At 47.6% G+C, this 21,598-nt stretch overlaps 1 protein-coding gene across 1 annotated transcript in view; it reads right to left on the bottom strand.

Moving 5' to 3' along the window:
• The window catches only part of LOC124481470 (transcription initiation factor TFIID subunit 4-like), a 54,028-nt gene that overhangs the window by 22,275 nt on the left and 10,155 nt on the right, over positions 1-21,598 (bottom strand). Inside the window, exons 8-13 of the mRNA XM_047041397.1 lie at positions 21,096-21,210; positions 16,339-16,508; positions 13,672-13,802; positions 12,481-12,606; positions 10,152-10,208; positions 304-426 (exon numbers count right to left, since the gene is read on the bottom strand). Coding sequence (XP_046897353.1) covers positions 304-426; positions 10,152-10,208; positions 12,481-12,606; positions 13,672-13,802; positions 16,339-16,508; positions 21,096-21,210 — 722 coding nt within the window. The remainder of the gene's footprint in view (positions 1-303; positions 427-10,151; positions 10,209-12,480; positions 12,607-13,671; positions 13,803-16,338; positions 16,509-21,095; positions 21,211-21,598) is intronic.

The following is a 21,598-nucleotide window of genomic DNA, read 5'->3' as shown; positions in this document are numbered from 1 at the left end:
CCGCCATGCCGGCTCACAGGGGCCAAATAACATCAAGACAACATGCGGTCAGTCAGACAAACTCCACTGCTAAAAGGGGGATTTTAGTTGCTCATATTCACAGCTGTACAGTTAAATGTTTATTGTATACATAAATATGATATTATCAGAGCTTTACATCCTTATCTGGGAAAACAGGCGCCATGTTGTTTTCTTTTACTTTCTCTCATCATTTTGTAGCAGCGCAAACTGCGATTCCTCTCAGTATCCATAAAACCTGAATGCCACCTTTAATATCAGTTTTTTAAACGGGGGTGTTCTTACCTCTGCCCCTGACGGTGTGGAGCCCGGAGAGTCCATCTTGCGTTTCTTGCGTGGTCCGATGGCGGCTAGGGCTGTCAGGTTGGCATCTCTCTGCCTCATCTGAGCCAGCTCCTGTTGCTGCATCTGAGGAGGAAAACACAACCAGACACATGTCAAGCTGGTCTCCAAACCTCCCAGTTTCATGGGTCAAAAACATTTCATTGTAACACGAGGGGAAAACAAAGAAGTCTTCAGGCAGCTAGGTAGTATTGATAGCACTGCATGTGTTTACCAAGACATAGTCAGAAATATTCAGTTCTATCTCGCCTGTCATTGCAGACTCATGTTTAACACATTCTTAATCGATGACCACTCGGAACCTACAGGTCTCTGTCCACCTCCTCTCCACCTCCATACACACCTCTTCAGTGTTACAAACACACTGTGCTAACATCCTCCTTTACGTTCATGTCTCTGCCTCCCTCCCCAAAACCCCCAGCAACAAAATGGCAGCTTGTTGTCAGCCATTAGCAGAGCTCATGTCACCGGCACTGCCTGGTCACATGGTCTGTGGTGATTTTTCAGTTTGTGATGGGCAAAAGGGGGGGAGTGATGGCGAGGCACCGCCTGAGGTAATGTCAAGTCTGTGTATGTGTGTACATGTGTGTGCGTGTGGGTGTGTGTGTGGGTGTGTGTGTAGCCTGAGGTAATGTCATGTCTGGCCGCGGGGCTGAAGGGAGTCAGCGTCGCTGGGAGCTGGCCTTTCTGCTGGGCGGACGTGTGAGACCCCCAGGGGATGGCACAGAGGGCGTCAGCCCGTTCCCTCAAACACACACACACACACGTGCCTATCAACCCTGGCCGCAGCCCACATGCCTGCCCACCCGCCTGTCTGCCCAATAGGGGGGAGGCCTGGGTCGAAGCGTACAGGGACAATCAATGTGCTCTTTCATGTCTTTCATGTTCTTTTATGTTACCCCTCTCTGCGTGTGTGTGTGTGTGTGCGTGCTTTTTTTCATGTGTGCATGTGTTGTTGTCTGATCAGGGGAAATTCATGTTGCTCTTAGATGGTTACTCTGTAAAAGGTTGCTTTGGTTTACAAACCCCTGATCCAAAATGTGCGAGCAGTTGTCTCCCTTTTTTATTTATTTCTGGATGCCCCTGGCGTGGTGCGCCCTTTAGGGTGTTGCCACTTCACATATAGCATGGCAGAAATTCAGCTAAATTCAAACACGCTGACAACATAGAGTAGAGAGGAGGGGTGGAGGACAGTCTACTAGCACACCAGAAACACAGCCAAACTTTATTGCTGGTTCCCTGCATTTTCCATCCCAGTTCAAGTCCTACCACTTTACACAAACTGTTCCAAACCTGGTGTCAAGGCAAGAGCCAGTCTCAACACCCCTCCCGAGTACAAGTTTGGGGAGTGATTTCGAGGAGTGTTAAGGTGTTAAGTCAGACAGCGCTATGCTAATGATAGATGCTAGAACAGCAACTGTAGCGAGATGCTGCAGCATGTGGAAATGTTCATAGCCCCGGTCCAGCTATCAGCTGCATGGCTCACTGTTATCACGGTCAACCCTGTTAGGCTTGGCCACAAACAAACAAAAAAACTCCCCAGGCTTGACCTGAAAGGATCCGGCAGCACAGTAAACAGAGAGGGAGAGAAAGAGAGAGGAAAGAGAGAGTGGGGGTCTGCTATCTCACTGATGGCACCAGGATGCCGGCATCGCTGGCTGGCAGTTGGCACCAGGCATGGGCTCACTGCGCCCGCAGCAACTGCCTGCATTTCAGATTTATGGCTGCATGATGAATGCAGACCTCATTTCACCATCTGTAACCCTACAGTCTGCGTTTCCCGTTACTGGTGAGGCTACTGATGCTCACAGACTGATCTCAATCTGGGGTCCTGGTGCCACAGAGATGGGTTAGGCCACCTCAGATGACTACTGACCTGGGCTGAACATGACCGGACCTGGGCTGGACCAAACCTGGGCTGGACCAGACCTGGGCTGGACCAGACTCGACCCCAGGGTTAGACTGGGCTAAGCTACATCACTAGTATCCTAACCAACATTGACAAGGATTTTTAAAGCTGGAGCTACAGCAGATGAGAAAAAATACAGAGTATTTAAAAAGAAAAACAATTTAGAACAAACATACATTTGCCATGTTGGATCAATGTCTGCGGGTAAGTATTCCCAAGTCTCTTAAATACCAGTCCTCAAAGTAGTCAGTCTATGCCCTTTGGAAGCAGGGAATGAGACTTGTAAACTCAAATTATTTACAAAGGTCAGGAGAAGCAGAACATATCTGAGATGTAATGCTAACTCCTGAATAGAAACTTGAATCAATGACTAGATTAGAGGTGTGAACTTCTGGTGTTACAGATTTACAAGACTAACACTCTAAAGCTGATATTGAAAAAAATTCCAACATACAGTAGCTGGCAAAAAATATAGGAGCAAGAGTTTGGTCAATGAATGTGTATTCAGTGGAGGTAAATGTTTGTCTATTTAAGACACGTCCGAGTGACTGCAGTTTTCCAATTGTTAAAACAGTCACTGTTTTGCTTTTTCTGAATTATTTCCTGACTGAAATGCTTTGCTGAAAATGCCCTTCAAGTGTCAATCCCATCAAAACAAGAATCCCTCCTTTTGTCCACTTCACAACCATGTACGACCCTGCATTCTCGTATGACGCAAAAATGTGTGGAACGGTGACAGACAGACCCAGAGCACTAAGCCCATAGAGAGGGTGGCAGAGGATTCCATGATGGACGCCCTGACGCTTTCTATCTATGCAGGTTTGTAACAAAGGCTTTTTTTCTCTCCCTCTCTCTCTCTCTCTCTCTCCCTTTCCCTCTTTCTCTCTCCCTCTCCCTCTCTCTCTCTCCCTCTCTCTCTCTCTCCCCCGACTGGCCTGGGGCTGTGCTCACGGCCCCCCAGACGCTTACAGACAGATGTCCTTGGTGGAGCGGAACACGGAGTCCTGACGTCACAGACAACTGGGGTGGGGGGGGGGGGGGGGGGGGGGGGGGCTCTCAAAGGGAATAACAAAAAGGCAGGGCAGGGGGTCCATCTCTACCACCCTTCCAAGCCCCACCCCCCATCCACCCCACCTGGTCCAAGAGGGCAAAGCAGGAAAACCCTTCAGGAAAACCCTTTAGGGAAACTATCCATATAGACCAGGCTGCCATGAGTGTGTGTGTGCATGACAGAGAGAGAGACACACAATGCGTATATGAGATAGAGAGAACACGTGTGTGTATATGTGTGTCTGTGTATGTGTAAGAGAGGGATATATAGCCATTATGTCTATTAAAGAAAGAGAGAGAATGGTTGTGTATGTGTGTGTGTGATACTCCTTCTACATCCATGTGTTTTCTCCCCCTGACACTAGCAGCAGCAGAGCACACTCTCAGTTTGTGCATGAGCCAGTCTGTCCCAGCTCCATGAACATCTGGGTGCTCAGCGCTGCAAGGCTTTTTCCTCATCTACCATGCCTGGTAGTTAGTTAGCTGGGGGAAAAGAGGCTGGGCAGCCCATAAATGTAAACCCCCCCCCCTCCCAAATCCTCTCAGTACACCCCGAATGTGTCGACCTATCTGCCGTTTCGAACCCATGTTTAACCCTGCTGATGTGGGAAGAGGTTGCTATGGCAGTAGGAGAACCCACAGGTTGATTTCAGACGTTCAGGCTTCTATAGTGCAGATCTTACATAGCAGGAAGTAAAAACCATGTTGCTAATGTAAATTATATTTACACAGAGTATTGTACAAAAAAGCTGGACTGAAAACAAATACAAGTCTCTAAACTGAATAGCAAATAATGTTTAACGCAAATTATGCATAATTATCACAACATTAGCATTATTTGAAGGTTCTAAGGTAAATGAATAAAAAATTAAATTCGAATAATCCCAGATTGTGAAAAAAGGAGGAACCATTAAAAGCCAAAATAAAAGAAGTAGTGAAGCCAACATCTTTTTGCAGTCTTATGTGTTACTTGTGGCCATGTATCCCTCCTCCAGGTCTTGGCTGTGTGCACTCTGTTCCCTCCAAAGGCTACGTCAGCTCAGATTCCAGTGCCAACCACCAATTATTCTGAGCTTTCAGCTCTCCCTGGGGCTAAGGTCATTATGTGAGTGCTACTATCATGACCCTGAGGTTCCTATTCATTTGAAACCTATTTGAAGAAATTAAAAGACTGTTTATAAAAGATTGTATAAAATCAGTGTCAAGGTTGTATTAAAACAGTCAAAACCTACCCACAAAGCTTTTATGCGGCAGAAAAACATTTGTAGAAATAATCTTTAATAGTATAGTGTTGACTAGAACATACAAGGTAGAATAACATATGAGCATATTAAAGGCATTACACAGAGAGTGCCGAAACAGGGGAGATCATTAAAAATAATGCTTATCTAAGGGAAAATTCAGACTATAAATGTTCTTTTGCTTTGTCTCCCTACATGCTACCGTGCTTGGGCTAGCAGTCTTTTCTCTGTCTCTCTCTCCCCCCGTTTCTCTCTTCCCCTCTCTCCTTTCTTTAACAGTTTGCTCGGCTGCTCGTCACCTTTCCATTGATCAGGTCTAATTTGCATCTGGGTAAAAGATGAACTCAGATATTCACACTCTCTAAGAGGACGGTCCCGATGATTTATTCATTTCCAAATCAAAAAAAGGGAAGAAAAGTGGGGAAGGTAGATGAGAGGAGAATCTTCACAGGCAGCGGGCGACTGCAGGCTCTGAGGCCGGGCTCCACTTTCCCTCAGCCCGCAGGGCCATGGTGTGCAAGTCCTTCTAATTAACAAGGTGAATCATGCTGCCGCTCGCTAATTAGCCAACATGACAATCTAATGGAAACATGCGGGCAGAGCTGGCACACTTAGCATCACCTCACAAAGACCCCCGCTACCCCCCCCCCCCTTCCTCCCCCCACCCCACGCCGCTCTATACAAAACGATAGTCCTAGAATCAAAGAGTGGAGGATTGTGTGCAGGTGTTGGAGTGTGTGTGTGTTTGTGGGGGGGGTGGGGGGTGGAGAGGTCATAAGGGTGAGGGAGTGAAGGAGTTTTGGCGGGCCCGCCCTGTCCCAGCCTGTTCCTCTCCTCTCCTGCGCTGTGTTTGTTTCCTAATTGAAACGTGTCCTACCTCCTGCCTCCTCTCCTCTCCCTCTCATCCCAGGCAGGGAGGCTGGCTGCCTGGCTGGCACCTCGCCACAAGCGTAGCTCAGTATACTCAATTCCCCTGTCGCAGGAGTCCCAAGGAGTGGTAGCACAGCACAAAGAGAAAGTGGTCCTACAGGCTCGTTCACAGAGAAGACGCGCTGCTATCTCCCTCGGAGCCATATCTCCTTTTTTTGTTGTTTTCTTTCTCATTACAGCACTTTGTAATATTCGAAAACACACAGGAACACCAAAGGTATTTTTAAAAGCCTGCTTCTTTTTCTATCCTCCTCGTTATGTCTCGGGGAGATGAAGAGGGGGGAGGGGACTATGAAAAGTTGAACTACCGACAACAAAGCAACAAATAAAGAATAGTGCCAGAGTGGACTATTTAGTAGCCTGCATACAGAGACTTCAAAACAGATCTTTATTATGTTTTAATTAAATTAATAGTTAAATAAATCCACTTTGATCTCCCTCAAACAGCATTGTTGAAACGCTTCAACATTGAATGTAAAAAAAAATATTTGAAAAGACGTGTGGATATCAGATATGTGCATGTACGAGCTAGGACCAGTTTATGCAGACAGTTAGCCTCAACGCCAACACAACATGAACTGACGAGTATCAATCAGCAGATAATGTAAGAATCAACGTTGAAAACTCTGGAAGAGTTGATGGAGAATTCAAGCAGGGTAGCCCACTAGGAAGGGGTTCCTGAAGGGCATGTTTAATAAAGGAAGAGTGCCTCAAACAAGTATACCATTTCTGAGAGGTCACAGCATTAAAGACCTCTGAACCGCAGATGCACCAGCACTAATGCATGCTATTTAGTAAGCCTCTGTCCTGGCATAAGGTTCCAGGACTGTGTAACAGCGGTTGTTGTTTGGGGGGTGGGGGGGGCTGGTGCGCGGGCGTTTTACAGGCTATGTGTTACAGGGTCACATGTGGAGGATGAGAGGGCAGTCATGAACCTGTGTCCCGGAGCGCATTAGCTAGACCTTCAAGCCACCACTGATAATATGTGCGCTAGCCTAATGCGAGTTAGCGCTTCCTCATGATGGATAGCGTTCAGAGAAATATGTAAAACTATGACCAATGTTTGTACACGTTGATGCTGATTGGACTCAAGAAGTCAATCCAGATCCCAGCTATGAGTTGATGTTTATGCATCCATCCAGGACATCCAACGCCTCTGTCTTTAATTGGAGGCTGGCAAGGTTGAGAGTTGAATGGGGTCAGGATTTTATTGCGGTGCGGTTCAAGACATTTCATGCCATCCTGGTGTGCAAACGAGGCAAAAATAAATAAATAACACTCGGAACGCCCGAGGAGAAAAAAATATTTGAGGAAAATTATTCTAACAAAAAGCCGAGAGATTCCCATTGGACAGCTCTGAGTCTGGAATCACTCTGAGCGAAAAGTGGAGCATGGCTGCAAGGACACAGATCTGGATGAGTGGTTGGATGGATGGATGATGAGAGAGGAAGGGGGAGAAGACATCACACACCCATCCCCACCACCACCCACATGCCCTGCGTGAATTCGGCCCTGCTTGTGATGGCCCACTGTCATTTGTAAATGCAGGAACAACCATGAGTGGATTCTCCCAACCCTGGTTACGATATTCTACTACTCTAGGCACCAGGACATTCATCGATAGATCCACATTACAAAGGTTTGTAGTGAAGGAATGGCAAAAAAAAGCTTGAGCAGCAACACTTTTAAGGTTGTGATTTTAGGCCGATCCTGCATCCTCAGTCATTTCCTAAACTCACCAGTTACACTTCCTGTTCAGACTCCCCCTTGACTGTCACAAATGGTGTTATAAGTTTTTAACCTATGTTCCAACTATTTCCATTATGTAAATAATGTTTCTTTTTGGGGGGGGGGGGGAATTCCAAAGCTCAAACGAGGCTCAAGCGCTCAAGCATGCCATTGCATGTGGTGGATTAAATATAATTGAGCTTTTCCAATAACACATTTACTATAAATTATTTATCGCCTTCCACAAATTAGATTCTTAAAGCCATAGCCTGAAACATCAGTGACCTGCATTCCCTGACTGGTTTAATAGAAAATAAGAAAATTAGGAGGCGACGATCATCGGTATGAAATCACACCCTTAAAAAGGGGAAAGATTTCCTTATGTTTTTTTCTCTAAACGTCTCTTGTGCTTCTGTCTGACACCTTTCAGCTGATCAGGGTAAACGGAGCTTCCTGAGAGGGTGATGTCATAGTGTGAGATCCAGCTGAGAGGGCATGGGCAGGGCAGATAGGAAGTCGGGGACAGACACCGGCCAGGTAGAAAATGCTTTTTATGTCCACCTGACCGTTCGCCCTTTCCTCTCATCCTCCTCCTCCTCCTCTCCCCTCCACATCCCTCCCACCCATATTCTCTTCTCTACTCTCGTCTCCTCTCAGCTCTTCTGTCCAGAGCCGCCTGCAGACGGGGTTGGGATGATGAATCTGTGGCCGCAGTGTGTCTGTGTGTCTGACATGGTGATGTATCTATACTGCCCCTCTCCTCTCTCACTCCCCTCACCCCCCCGCCCCCTCTCTCACTCCCCTCACCCCCCCCCCCCCCCCCCCGCCCCCTCTCTCTCTCTTTCATCAGCAGAGAGGACCTGATGTTTAGGCAGAGCCTCCCCTCCTGCCTCAGCGGAGTATCAGAGAGAGCACACACAGACCCAACAACAACAAAAAAAGGAATACTCGTTTTGCCCATTGATTTTCACTGGGGGCATTTCTAAAATAGCCCATCTGACCTTTTGGGCAAATGTTAGTGAATGGTGGAAATGGAGGCACCACCTCAGTTTGCCTCTCTGTCTTCTGCTGTCTGGCTGAGCCAGTACTGCGGTGGGGTGAAGGGATGGGGGGGGGGGGGGGGGGGGGGGCGGTAGGTAGAAGCCTAAGATCAAGGACCCTGGCCAACATGACAAAAGATTATTTAGGCTTCTGTAACATACATTCTTTCGTATCAGAACAGGTGTAACGCTTCACTAGCAACCCATAAAAAAAGAACGCGAAACCAGCTCCTGCTCCATCATCTTAATATACCACTCTCCTCTCCCTTTTACAAACAAATCATGCTGCAACTCAATTTGAGCACAGCGCCTTGTCGAGGTGTGTAACACGGTGTCGTTCCATCTTTCGGAACACATTTTCGGTAGGGACATGAAGAAAAGGGGGCTGGGGAGGGAGGGAGCTGGCTCCTCAACCCCTGCCTGGAAGAGAAGCCCGGGCTCATTATCCAGATGAAATTTGCGCAGATGTGTGAGCTGCCGTCCTGGCGGAGTCTGTGGTGACACAAACAGCCAGCTCTGTCCCCTTGAGCCAGTCAGGTGATGAAAACCGCAGAGGCACGGGCCTGAGAAACGACGGCCATTAAGCAAAAAAAAAAAAAAAAGGAGGGGTAAAAAGAGAGAGCGAGAGAGGGGGAGAAATGTGCCATCCCTGTCGCGCAGAACATTACATAAAGTAACAATTTCACCGTCACCCCCATACACGCACACACACACACACACACACACACCTTCTTAAAATTCCAAATGAAAATGAGACTGTGTATGCGCTGGCGCTTCACAGTAGCTAATCTGGCTGTATCCAGATGACGAGCGGCCTGCCACTTAACAGGGAGGAGATCCACTTTGATCACACGGCCCCAGGCAAACCTATCGCACAGCCTATTACACTACCTAATTTGCATACATGCAGGCTTATGGGTAGGTTGAGATCTAGTCTGAGGGCTTGGAAACCATGGCATGCTGGTGGCAGGAGATCTCTCAAACAGGGAAGACACTTACCTTTAATCCGTTTGAACCTTATGCTGGCGGAATTCAAACTATTCAGCATTTTATCAGGTGTTGAAGGAACTTATGGTGACGCTATCTCTATCTAAGCATCGCACCATTCTACCAATGTGTAGAGGGTCCTTGTCCAAATGACACTCATTGTGTATGTGTTTACTTCTTCGGGAGTAAACATCAACAGGCACTAACTTTCAGCGTATCAGAACTATTCCACTTACGCATGCCAAGTTAACCAACCGCAAGATGAGGAAGAGGAAGAGTGGTCTACTTTTGGATCCACTGGGAATTCACACGCTTCCGTCTTAAAGTGGAAGGACAAAAACAACCGTATTCTACAAACAGAAGCCATGGCTTTCAACTTCATTTCAACTTCAGTCTCCAATTGGGGTCCTTTGTACCTAGCTTCAACCATCCTTTGGAGTCAAGTGTATCTATAACTAGGGAAGTAAAACAGCTTCTATTGGTCCTTTCGAATGCAAATTGTTAATACTGAAAGTGGTATTGTGAATCTGAAACACGCTTACTACACCTTCAATAGGTCCCTCAATCTATCTCCTTAAAAACATCGGTGCACAATGAGTGGCAGTTACCCAAATGTTATCTGGAGCAAGAGAAAGTGAATGGGGGGGGTTCATGGGGGGGCATGGGGGAATGGGGGGGTGAGAGAGAGAGACGGAGACAGACAGAGTGGGAGGATGTCTTTGGTGTGTGTGCTGTGTTCGCTAGAAAGGAAAATCACTTTTCCATACGCGGCCATCAATCAGCACAAATAATTCCTCCAACTTTGTAAGTCAGACTTTTAAATGGCATTACATATGTAGCGAGGCATGAAAAATTAATACAGCAAAGTCTTCAAATGTCAAGGGTAATGATCTCCACAGCGCTTACCTCCTTAGCTTTCTGTTTCAAGCGAGCCTGCTCTGGGTCCTCTTGCCTGGAGCGACTCTGGCGAATTAAGGGGCGGGGGTGGAGGGGGGGGGGGGGATGGAGAGAGAGAAAGAGAGGGAGGAAAAAAACACAGGTTAACAGCTGGTTTAAGGACCCCCTCATCTGTTGCAACCGGCACAAAAATAGTACAAAATGGGAACAGGATACTGGGTGTCAAGGACATCGTATTTGAATTCATAGAAGTGCAAGAGAGTGCCCGGGGGTCCTATGGCCTTTAAACCCGCTCCAAATCCTGCCGTAAATAAGACGCTCGCGGCAGGTTTTAATCAAAAGGGGGGGAGGGTTATTAAAAATTCCGTCCAAGCCCGCAGACTGGGGGCATGGGCTGTGAGGAGTTTCAGGGAAGGTGTGCGTCTTGTCTTTGGTTCTGTGCCTGTCCCAGCAGGGCCCACAGCAGCACAGTCCTCCACAGTGAGAGGGCGGTCTGGGGACTTCACTTGAACTCTTGCGCAGGTTGGCTTCAAACACACCTTCTTCTGAAGCAAGACTGGCCCTGTGCCAAATCATAACCATCTTGCCTAGCAGAATGTCTGTGTACAGTACTAATGAAGTCTATTAGGTAGTACAACCTGTCATTGTTCTGTGTAAAGCAAGGCAATAGAATGATTCAACAACAAAATAATTTTTTAATTTGTAGTGAAGGTTAGGAATATCATCTTGTAGGCCATGAGTTTTTAGCACGTGAAGTAACCCCACTGCACTAGAGTCTCGCTCATATAAATAAACATGGGCTTCCCAATAAGATCTTTTATTACCATCAATAATATTCACTGTTCTTTCTAGTAAAGGTAATCAAACACCAGCTAGTTAGTTAGCAAGCCTTGTGGCGCTCCACTGCCAGACATTCCACACTCCTGGCCAGCCTCCCTCCCTCCCTCCATCTCTCTCTCGCTCACCAGCTCATGCACAGAGGCAGTGGTCCTGCCCTCCTCCTTGCTAATTGGCTTTAAATATATCAGGCGGTTCACGTACTGGTCGGTGTCTCAACTAAGACTAATGCATTTGCCCTGCGGTTGGACGGAGCATCCCCCAAGACTTGAGTCATATTTCAAATGGACACTGGTGGAGGAGGGATTATTTTAGCCCGGCTCTTATTTAAGAGGTCGAATTTAACGGAGGGGGCTGGCAAGAGGGAAGGAAGGAGGCGGAGGGATGGAGGAGGGAGGGGACACAGATGGACTGTTTACAAAGGGCCACGGTGCCACTGGCATGCTTTACATCTCTCTGTCAGCTGTCCTCGTTTCCCTCTAACCAGGAAAGGACAATATGCGTACAGTGCGAGGGTCCATGTGCCTACCTGAAGTGCTACGTGCGTTCCGCGGAGTAGGTATAAACTCCAATATGATGTGACTGGCTATCATCCTGAGGAGCCTGCTAGCCTAGCACAATAAATCAGTCCGTTTTACAAGTGATAGTGCTTATAGAGTACATAAATGCTGAATTGAAATCTTTTTGTATTTTTTGTATTTTTTTGATGGAAATAATTAGTGTGAAGACCATTCATCACCTTTATATAACTTCTGGTTCACTCTAATAGGTGTCTTTGCTTGGTAATACTGTCATCGACCAGGCTAGTGGTTGAGTAGCTGTTCATCCACTAGCAGGTTTCTAATACCTTAATAACCCTATTAAGACATTGAGGGTCTTTAGGCAGGGACATTAGGTCCATTCAAAATGATGAAAATAATTGGATTCACCTTGGGGGGTGTTCCTGTTCACAACGGACAGTGTTGATCTTTTGAACTCCCGGACACCTTTTCAACTACAAGCTCTCTGTCACTCGCGGTGTAAACTGGCAGGTAGCATGTGCTACTGTTGTGAGGTCCAAAAGTTTGTGTGTGTGTGTGATGAAGATACAGAAGAGTGTGTGGAGTTGGGGGAACCATCCCGCTCCATGATGTGTTGGGGGATGGAAGGAAAGGGTGGAATAGCCTCTGGGAGATCAGGTGGGGAAGGAGGGGGCAGTCATGTTATTCCACCGAGGTCACAGTCTATTTCATCTGTTAGGAGTCTAGCACAGGACTACAAGACACACCACAGCACACACACAAACACATTAGATCCAGGTGCTTGTACTAAGCATTAGTATATTGGTAATAAGGGCCTTATAAGATGCTTATTAACATGAATATGTGTTAATAAGACCTACTAACTTACTAAGGCCTTATTACCTTTTAATTCACTCATTACAAGCACCTGGATCTAAAGAGTTGACCAAACACAGTGATGGAAATATTGGGTTATTTGCTTGAGACTACTGAGAACCTACTTTGGCTGCCTTGAGCAGAATCTCTCTCTCCTGCTCATCCTTCCTCTGCTTCTCCATCCTCTCCAGATGTTCAAAGAACTTGAGCTGCGACCGTACTTCTCCTGACTGCTCGTACCAGTCCTCATCCTTGGAGAGAGAGAGAAAGAGGAAGGGTGGGGAGGCGAGAGGGAGGGAGAGATTGCAAGAGACTGAATTAGAATGGCGGGTAAGTGAGAGAAATGAGATAATCAACCACAAGTTTGGATAAACATACTGCATACAACTTTAGACACCGCGTCAACTCAACCACCAGTGTTCTTTGTTTACACGGATCACCTTGTGTGGAACGTGCCGCCTCGCACACGGGAGATCACGGGAGACAAGTTGGAAGGGAAAACAAAGTTTGTGGGTCATCAAAAAGTTAATACGATAATTGTTTACTTCGCTTGTGAGCGTGTGTGCTCGTCTCCTAAGCAGCCCCCCCCCACCCTCCTCCACCCCCCTCTCTCCACCTCCACCCCTGTATCCGCTCCTCTCCTCCTCCTCCTCCTCTATCCCTCGTTCTCTCTGTGTGTGGCGATGTGAGGATCTCCGTGGCACGGAGCAGAGGGAGACAGACATCAGAAGGTCTGTCGCCGCGCCTCTCTCATCCCCCCTCCATCCTTTGTTCTGAGCTGAGCCTGCACTCCTCCGACGAACGATTCTGCTGCTCCCGCCGCCGCCGCCGCCGTGCTCCATAAAGGCCGCTGCGGCTTTTTCGCTGATGTCAACAGAGTGGCTTCAGAGAGAGAACGGGGGCTCTGTGCTTCTAACACGCCTCATTTACAAACCGCAAAAAAGGCAAAACAATACAAGGGCAGCTGCAGCGCCACGCTCCCTGTTCCAGACTGCCTTCCTCCCGACGCAGAAAAACAGCGTTTCAAAGTTTCCGTGTTTCTCTGCTCTCTTTACGGGCGAGCGCTGTTTGGATTTGTGCTTTAATATGCACCAATTAGATGTGGTAACATCGCTACATTCAATGCTAGATGTTTATGTCACTAAAGACAATAGCGACCCACCTCTGTGCGTGTGTTTGCGTTTGTTTGTGTTCTGACAGACTGTGAACGCTGCACTAAACTATTTATCACTTTAGTGTAAAAAGTACGGGCAATATCTTGTTGCTTATGAATTTGGCTGTGTGTGTGTATGTGTGCATGTGTGTATGAAACTTACTTTGGAAGCATCCAGTCTGTGCTGTGCGATAGCGGACACCTTCTCCAGAACGGTGCGCAGACGAGACTGAGTGGCGTGAGAGATGAAGGTGGCAACCTCCAGAGGAACTTCACTGACTCCATACTTCTTAGCTGTGAGAACCCCCACACACACCAACACACACACAACACACACACAGAAGTCCAACATAAACATACACAACTCTCACAACTTATGGTCTCTTTAATAAAATATTCCCCTTTTGAATCACAGCACCTGCGCTGTGTGAATATTATACCTACAGTATATAGCCATCTATATAACTTAACGGAAGTAGTTTAAAAGTTAGGTGGAACCTAACTTTAAACGATAATTTTAGTAGTAGCAAAACTAGTTTCTGAAGTGGCAACAGAGTTGTTGTTTTCTCTCCCTTTTTTAATAGTCTAATACCATTAACATTTTTTCTCTCTGGCAAGCTTTTAAGTAAACCACACCAATTATATTAATCAACTGTATAATACAGTTATTTTTTTCTGTCAAAAATTTGGAAATAATTTAGATTGCTATGAGCCTGATAATTAGTGTAACAATACAAAAATATTTTCTTTGGGTCTCAAGCAATGTCAAAGGGTAAAAACACAAAAATGCTTCCATCCCCTGAAATATAGGGGGCTTTGAGGATCATCAATATTTTTGAAAAACATTGAAGGACCGGGCCAAAGAAAGCTGATTCTGGAAGAAAGATCCACATTCCTTCTTTAGCTGTAATGTGGGCCATGCTAGTACCTAGCTTAGGAGAGTTTACACTGAATTAAAATGATTTCCGTTAATTTCTATTTGTTTTCATCCATCTTTTCCTGGATTTGTTTTAACTTTCGGGTACGCCACAGCTGACCTTAACTGGGCCAGGGAACTAGCTGCACTCTGCAGCTAGTTCTTTGGATTTGCGTGTTCTTGAGCGTGTCTCTGCAGAGTTGGACCTCTGAGGTACCCGTGCACCATCATTTACTTTGAGAGGCTGTTTCTGCAGAGCTCCAGCTGTGCTTGTGTTCGAGTCCCTGAGAGTCAGGAGGGAGTTGCTGTTTGCGGTTTTTCACAAATGAAGCTGGCCTCCGGCTCAAGGACAAGCCTGAAGAACTATGAGGGGAGAGAGAGGGAGAGAGAGAGAGGGAGCGAATGAGGGAGAGGGTGTAAGAGGTAGGAGGGGGGCAGAGTGAGCTAGAGAGCATGATGAAAGAAGCTAGATAGAGGATGACAAAATGAGAGAGAGACAGATAGAGAGAGGCAGACAGAGAAAGAAGCGAGGGGGGAACCTCTTCCTAATCTACATTTAAACCTGAAGGACAAAATCGAACCAACCTCCACCTGCCTGTCCAGCAGGAGCAGCAGAGAGAGAGGGGAGGGCAGAATACAGGAAGAGCAGACATGGGGAGGCAGGGCAAGGAGGCAGCAAGACAGGGCGGGGAGGCAGGAGAGGAAGGCAGCAAAGCAGGGCATGGAGGCAGTGAGCAGAGAGGTAATTCCGGGCTGCATTGTGTTGTGTTGTGTTAGAGACGGAGGAAGAAGGGTAGCGCTTCTCTGATTGAGCCGAGCTGGCAGGCCGGGGAGCCTCCCTTGGTCTGCTGTCAGCAGAGACTGCACGGCGGCCAATCACTGACACAACAAAGCCACCCAAGTGCCACTCCCCAGCAGGGGGCGCTGTGGCCTCCTGCCCACGCCACACAGTGCCCCCAGAGGACGATTTACATTTTTGACGGCCTTCTGTCCCCCGGGTGACGGGATAACAACCACACCGAGGTACCAGGGAGATGCTTGTGACCCCTGGGCCTGGCTGCTAATCCAAAGATACTTAATTGAGGTAAAAAAGGAAGAGTACTCGGGAACTCGCTGTTGAATCGAATTGTACCGTGTCTTTTTTTCAGACGCCTGCCGTGTGACTTACTGAGGACAGTTGTTTGGAGTAATAACACTCATTTGCAGCCTCACGCGTTAGCTTGACACAGATATAACAAAAACCTGGAGTGTGCTAACCTAAGTGGCATGTAATACCGTTGACTTTCGTCCCAGCCAGAGGAGATAATATCACACGGTTGACTCTCACATGGACAGGCGAAGGAACAGAGAGCTATTCTGCTTTTGTCAAGTTAACGCACGCACACAATAAAATCCTATGAGAGAACATACTGTGGTCTTGGAACTAGCAGCTCTGAACTCTCCTCTCAGTCTACAGGACAATCTGACAAGAAGCCTTCAAAAGACAGACCTATAAAGTATTTATGTCTGAGCCTGGGGTCTAGTAAGTTCAGACAGCCACTGAAGAATTCATTAAAGGAGGTGAAAGAACTGTTAAATGTACCAAATTTAAACTGAGGGGCCAAAGGAGAAACAGGCTTTGCCCAGGAACATCAGGGAAGGCAAATCAAACTGTCTTTAGTGATGACACTACAAAATGGAATAACAACTAGATAAAAACACAGAAAGAAACAGATGGATTTCATCATTCACTGACAGTGTCTGGCCTATATTCGGAAGCCACAGCAAAAGTTTGAAGTAGACATATTGAGAGTTCATAATAGTCATAATACAACAATAATGTTTGAATCTGAAGTTCTAAGGTGAACTACAAAACTATGCCGATAACTAACTGTATTCAGCATGGATGTGCATGGGTGCGCTTGGTGCACGTACCTGTCTCCAGGATGCGTTTGTGCAGCAGACCTGGGTGGAGGAAGGCCTCGTCCTTACAGGAGCGGATCTGAGTGCCCACCAGCTCGGAGTTGGTTGCCAGAATGCGAGCGCTCTCCTCGTTCAGGTTCACCCCGGCCATGGACGCCACGTCGTTGATGTCATCATCGTCCCTGAGACACACACCCAGGAGCTCACACTACCATGCTTTGACTTCAGCACTAAATCACATATCAAGGCCAAGCGGACCTAATCCAATAGCTTTTAGTACGTCATGGGTTTATCATAACTGTCCATTTTAGCATGAAAACAACGCAACTTTTAAGTAGCCAATTTCATTTCTCCTTCAACTGTGCTTCTGACAACACAAGTCTTTTGGATGTTACAATACAATGTCCCTGAAGTGCCATGGAAGAAAAGCCATTTTCATTTCAGTATACATGCACTAGCGCTGTTTGTTCATGGTGATTCAATGAAGGGCATACATTGGTAAAGACACAGTCTGTTTGAATAGGGGCTCATTCTGGAGCCCATTTGAGTCAGCGTGTGGTTGCCACGGTAGGGAGATTTACTGTGTTTGTATGCAGGCTAGCTGGCTAAGGACGCTCAAGAGGATTGTAGCTGCAATGATGAATCTGGCAATATACTAATATCAACAATCATTGTTTACAGAAGCTGCAATGTATTATAGGCCAGTAGAGATCTCAGCCATTCCTCACAACCACGTCTGACTTCTCACCAGCTACAGTGCTTATATATCTCCCATTTTCTTTCATATGGATACAGCCTGAGGGGGTTTTGTGAAGCGGAGAGAGTTTGTTACATAGAATCAGTAAGGAAGTCTTGATGTTGCACTCTCTGTAAAGAGGTCTGGGTCTGCAGAATTCCTGTGTTGGCTTCATCTCTGCATATCCACCTTACTTCCGTTTATTCCACTGGGTGTGTGTTTACATGTGATTTTTTCATATGACTAGTCCTACCCAAATGTAAAGTTAACAGGGACGGACAACAAACAAAGTCCCTGAAATCGTTCTCTTTCATTAAAACTCTATGAGTGCTAACGTGCTAAGCTAACAGGGGTGGCCCCCCGCCGTGCGAGCAGCCCCTCCCCGGCTGGCAGAGCCCTGAGCGGGCAGAGTGGGAACGCTCAGCCTCTGAGTGGCGCTGACAGAGGGCACAGAGAACCACAGGACACACACAGGGCGCCCAGCTCCACCGCCCGCACGCCTCCACAGTCGTTTGCGTTCGCTCCGCCGCCGCTGGTTCCAACAGGGGTTACATGTTTGAGGCCAGCTCTTCAGGCACCCCGGGCACCCACACACACACACACACTCACACACACCGTAGGCGCCCCGCCCCCCCCGCTGTGGTCTTCCTGTTCTTGGGTAAGGCCAGCGAGGCCCTATATGAGTCCTGACACCACGGCGGGAGGTTGACAAAGGGGATTAGAGCTGCCCCTACACCAACCACCTCCTCACCAACCCAGAGTCTAATTACATCGCCCTGCAGAATCTCCCCAACAACACACAACCATGAATACCCCTCCTCCTGCACACCCCCACCATCCCTATCATCCCATTCTGTGGGATAGCTCCCCCTGTTCTGGCCTATGGAAGGTTTCATAACTATCATCTTAACTATAGTTTGAAGTTTATTTGCCGTTTGCAACAAGTACACATACAAGCACATCGGAAATCATGCATGCCTAAGTCAGGCTCCTCTCAACAGTTTCCCAGTAGCCTAAAGTAAGTACTATGTAGATGTAAATCTTCATTTCAAAATAAATAAATCCTAATCCAATGTGACCATTTAGTGAAGGTTTGATATAGATTTACCTCAAAGAAAAAAAGATATGCAATTTATGGTAGAGCAGTGTAATTATCGTCAACATAAATAATGTACATGGACAAGCTAAAGTGATTTGAACTGAAAGGCCGCTCTGTTCTTGAACGACATGATATGGTCTGGGGTGTGTAGCCAGTGCTAAAATCAAACGGACACACTAACGACAGGGCTGACATTTAAAGAGTGGAACAAAATATGAAATGCAGAATAACTAGATGTGTAGACTATACCTCCGTCCCCGTTAATAAAGGAGAGATGTAATTAGCTGGCGCCGTGGAGGAATAGAAGCTTCTCAATGATTGGTTTGATTTTGCTCAGGGACATTCTACCCCAGGCCATGTGAATACATATGCATGTACTTTCCATATAAAACTGGGATTCCAGCAAGGGAACGCCATAGGTGGTGAGTGGATTGCTCGGCCACAGTGTGTGTGTTTGTGTGTGTGTGTGAGTGTGTGTGTCTGTATATGAATGGATGGATGGTGGGTATCATCCAGGCAGGGACCTGGCTCTCATTCCTCCCCCCAGAGAGTCCCCCTGTGCCCAGGGAGGGGTGTCTGAGTAAGCCCTGTGCGTGGAGCTACCACCCTCCATGCAGTCCTACTGCACACAGAGAGAGAGAGAGAGAGAGAGAGAGAGAGAGAGAGAGAGAGAGAGAGAGAGAGAGAGAGAGAGAGAGAGAGAGAGAGAGAGAGAGAGGACCTCCAGAGACTCTCCTCCCAATAGGCAGAGGTGGATTCAGAGGGCTGCTGACAAAGTTGTGTTTAAGGCCAGCGTGGAGTCCAGGCACAGTCTTGGTGTGTGTGTCTGTGTGTGTCCAGTCTAGTCTGGATTTAGGGGGTGGGTGGGTATGACCCAGACGTGGCATTGAAGGGAAGGATTTGAGGGGATGAGGGTGAGCTCAGGGCTGGCAGAGAACTGTGGGACGCGGCAGTGATTAAAGCGGATGTGGAGTGTTTACAAAGGGGGGGAAGCAGAGACAGCTGCTTTCACTCAGCACTGTAAACTACACACACACACACACGCACACAACACACACACATGGCTGTGGCCAATCTGGGAACCCTACAAGCCCTCCAGTGTGTGTACTGTGCTGTGTGCAGCTGGACCAGTGGGCTGGCAGGCTGGCTGAGATGTTACCACCCAGATCACACACACACACACTGCCACCCTGGAGACTCAGTGCTGACCAGCAGAATAACCACATACTGTAAGGCTAGGCTGGAAGATGCAGCCAAATGGTTGGCTGGTTGTGCTTGTGACTAAGGACATGAATAATAACCAAGCTACTGACATTGAAGCACGTTGTGAATATTTTAATTAAACACCCCATTGTATTTTTCTTTTTTCCTGACTGAATTGCAATTCAATTCAAGGGAATAACTATTCAATTACAATTGTCTTGCAACAAAGGCACATATGATCAAATAAAAAGAGTCAGTAGCATCAGTATTTTCAGAGTAGGGAGGGGGGGCCTGTCAGCCAATAGCTGGTCCATTGTGCTCCCACACTGAGAGCTGCTGGAGGGGCTCAGAGGTGCTTTGGGGGAGGGGGCGGGGGGCGAGTGGGAGGGGTGACTACCATCACCACATCTCCACCCTTCTCTGCACCACAGGGCTCCGTTCCAACATGTACAGGAGCCCTCGGGTGAGAACCAGGGGAGTAAACACAAAACAGCACAAGTCCACTCTCCAACTAGGGAGAGGAGGACCTGAGTGTTCCGCCCCCACCGTGTTCACCAGAAGGTTTAATACAGGCTGGTTCAACCCTATTTGATTTGACTAGAAAACGTGCAATAAAGGTGTGTTTTTGGTCAATTGGGGCAGACACACACACACACACACACATACAAACACACAAACACAAAAGCACCAGAGGGAAAAGGTCGTCAGTAACAAGCAGGCCTGACAGCTTAATTACCAAGGCCACTAAAGATTTATTGGTTTATCAATCAGGGCCCGAGGCCTCTACTTTCCCCCCAGGAGTCCGGCCCATAGCCCATTGGCCCATGTGACCTAGACTCCACTCAGCCCGCTGGCCTGGTCACACAGGGGCCATCTTCCCCAACCCCCCCTCCCTGACACACGCACCGCAGACAAGCACACAGACATAGGACTGCACACTTGCACACAGGGAAAGCGACCTCAACTCGCAGAAGAACACACCGATACACGCACAGGCCTGTATACATTTACACACCATATGGACCGACAGTCATCCACACACAACAACACAGACACACATTAATGCTTGTCACACAGCCAGACATACACATACTGCAGCTGGACTGCTAATGCTGTTGTCTCCAAACAACTGCACTGGCCAAGATGCAGCAAGCTACCTGGGGCAGTAGAGGGAGCCGTGGTGTGGTCTAAACCTTTCCTGGTTCATTAACTGTCCATCTGAGCCTTTAATACATGAACAGCTATTGATACAACAAAACGCACATTCAACATTCGGGTTTATTGTGTTTACATCTCATTGTAGAATAGTGTGTCAGTTAATGACCCTGAATGGTCTACTGACTGAGTGTTTGTGTGTATGTGTTTGTGTGTGTGTATGCTGCTAGGGGGAAGATGAGGTGGGGGGGAAGCACCTTCTAGCCAGACAGCCATTGAGTGAGCCAGTCAATCAGCCTGCCACCCAGCCAGTCAGACAGCAAAACAGCCAGGCAGCGTGCCAACCAGCCAGACAAGGAGAAACTCCTGGCCTTAGCTGAGAGTGTAGCCTGTAGTCATCTAGATCATATTAGTGAAATGCTGCCCTCATGTGCTGGCTGTCCAGAACAGTCTCACTCCTTGTTCTCTCTCTCTCTCTCTCTCTCTCTCTCTCTCTCGCTCTCTCTCTCTCTCTCTCTCTCTCTCTCTCGCTCTCTCTCTCTCTCGTTCTCTCCCAGTGCGTGGTCGGTCCTGTACCTGAAAGTACCGCCTCCAGGATCGTTGAGCTTGTTTTTCTGATTCCCCGACACCTGAACGGCAAAGCCCCCGGGACTCCTGCCCGCCTGTATTGTGGCTCCCTTCCCCATCAAGCCTGGGAAAGAAGAAGGAGGGGGGGGGGATAAAAAGACAACAACAAGAGATGATATTATCATCATCTGTCCCTTTGGATCAACATCAACTACCCTCTTGTCTGTAGGACTACCTTTAACCAAGCCTATCTCACAAGGGAGAGGGAGATGGAGGCAAAGCTAATGCTAAGACTCTCCTCAGGTTTGGATAGGGAAACATCATTCTGTCAATATCACTGCGCCTCACCGACTCGCGCTTCCTTACATGGCCACGCCGTATCCTGCTCCGAGACACGTTTCCGGAGAGGCACAAGGACTGCCAGAGTGAATTTAAACTTGATTTTAACAGGCATGTTCCTAGCCAAGAGGCAAAAAGTATTTTTAGAACTTTTCCCCGCGTTCCAATTTATG

Source organism: Hypomesus transpacificus, chromosome 19, assembly GCF_021917145.1.
Source record: "Hypomesus transpacificus isolate Combined female chromosome 19, fHypTra1, whole genome shotgun sequence".
Lineage (NCBI taxonomy): Eukaryota > Metazoa > Chordata > Actinopteri > Osmeriformes > Osmeridae > Hypomesus > Hypomesus transpacificus.
The sequence above is the reverse complement of the archived record's forward strand: the minus strand, read 5'-3'. Positions and strand labels throughout refer to the sequence as shown.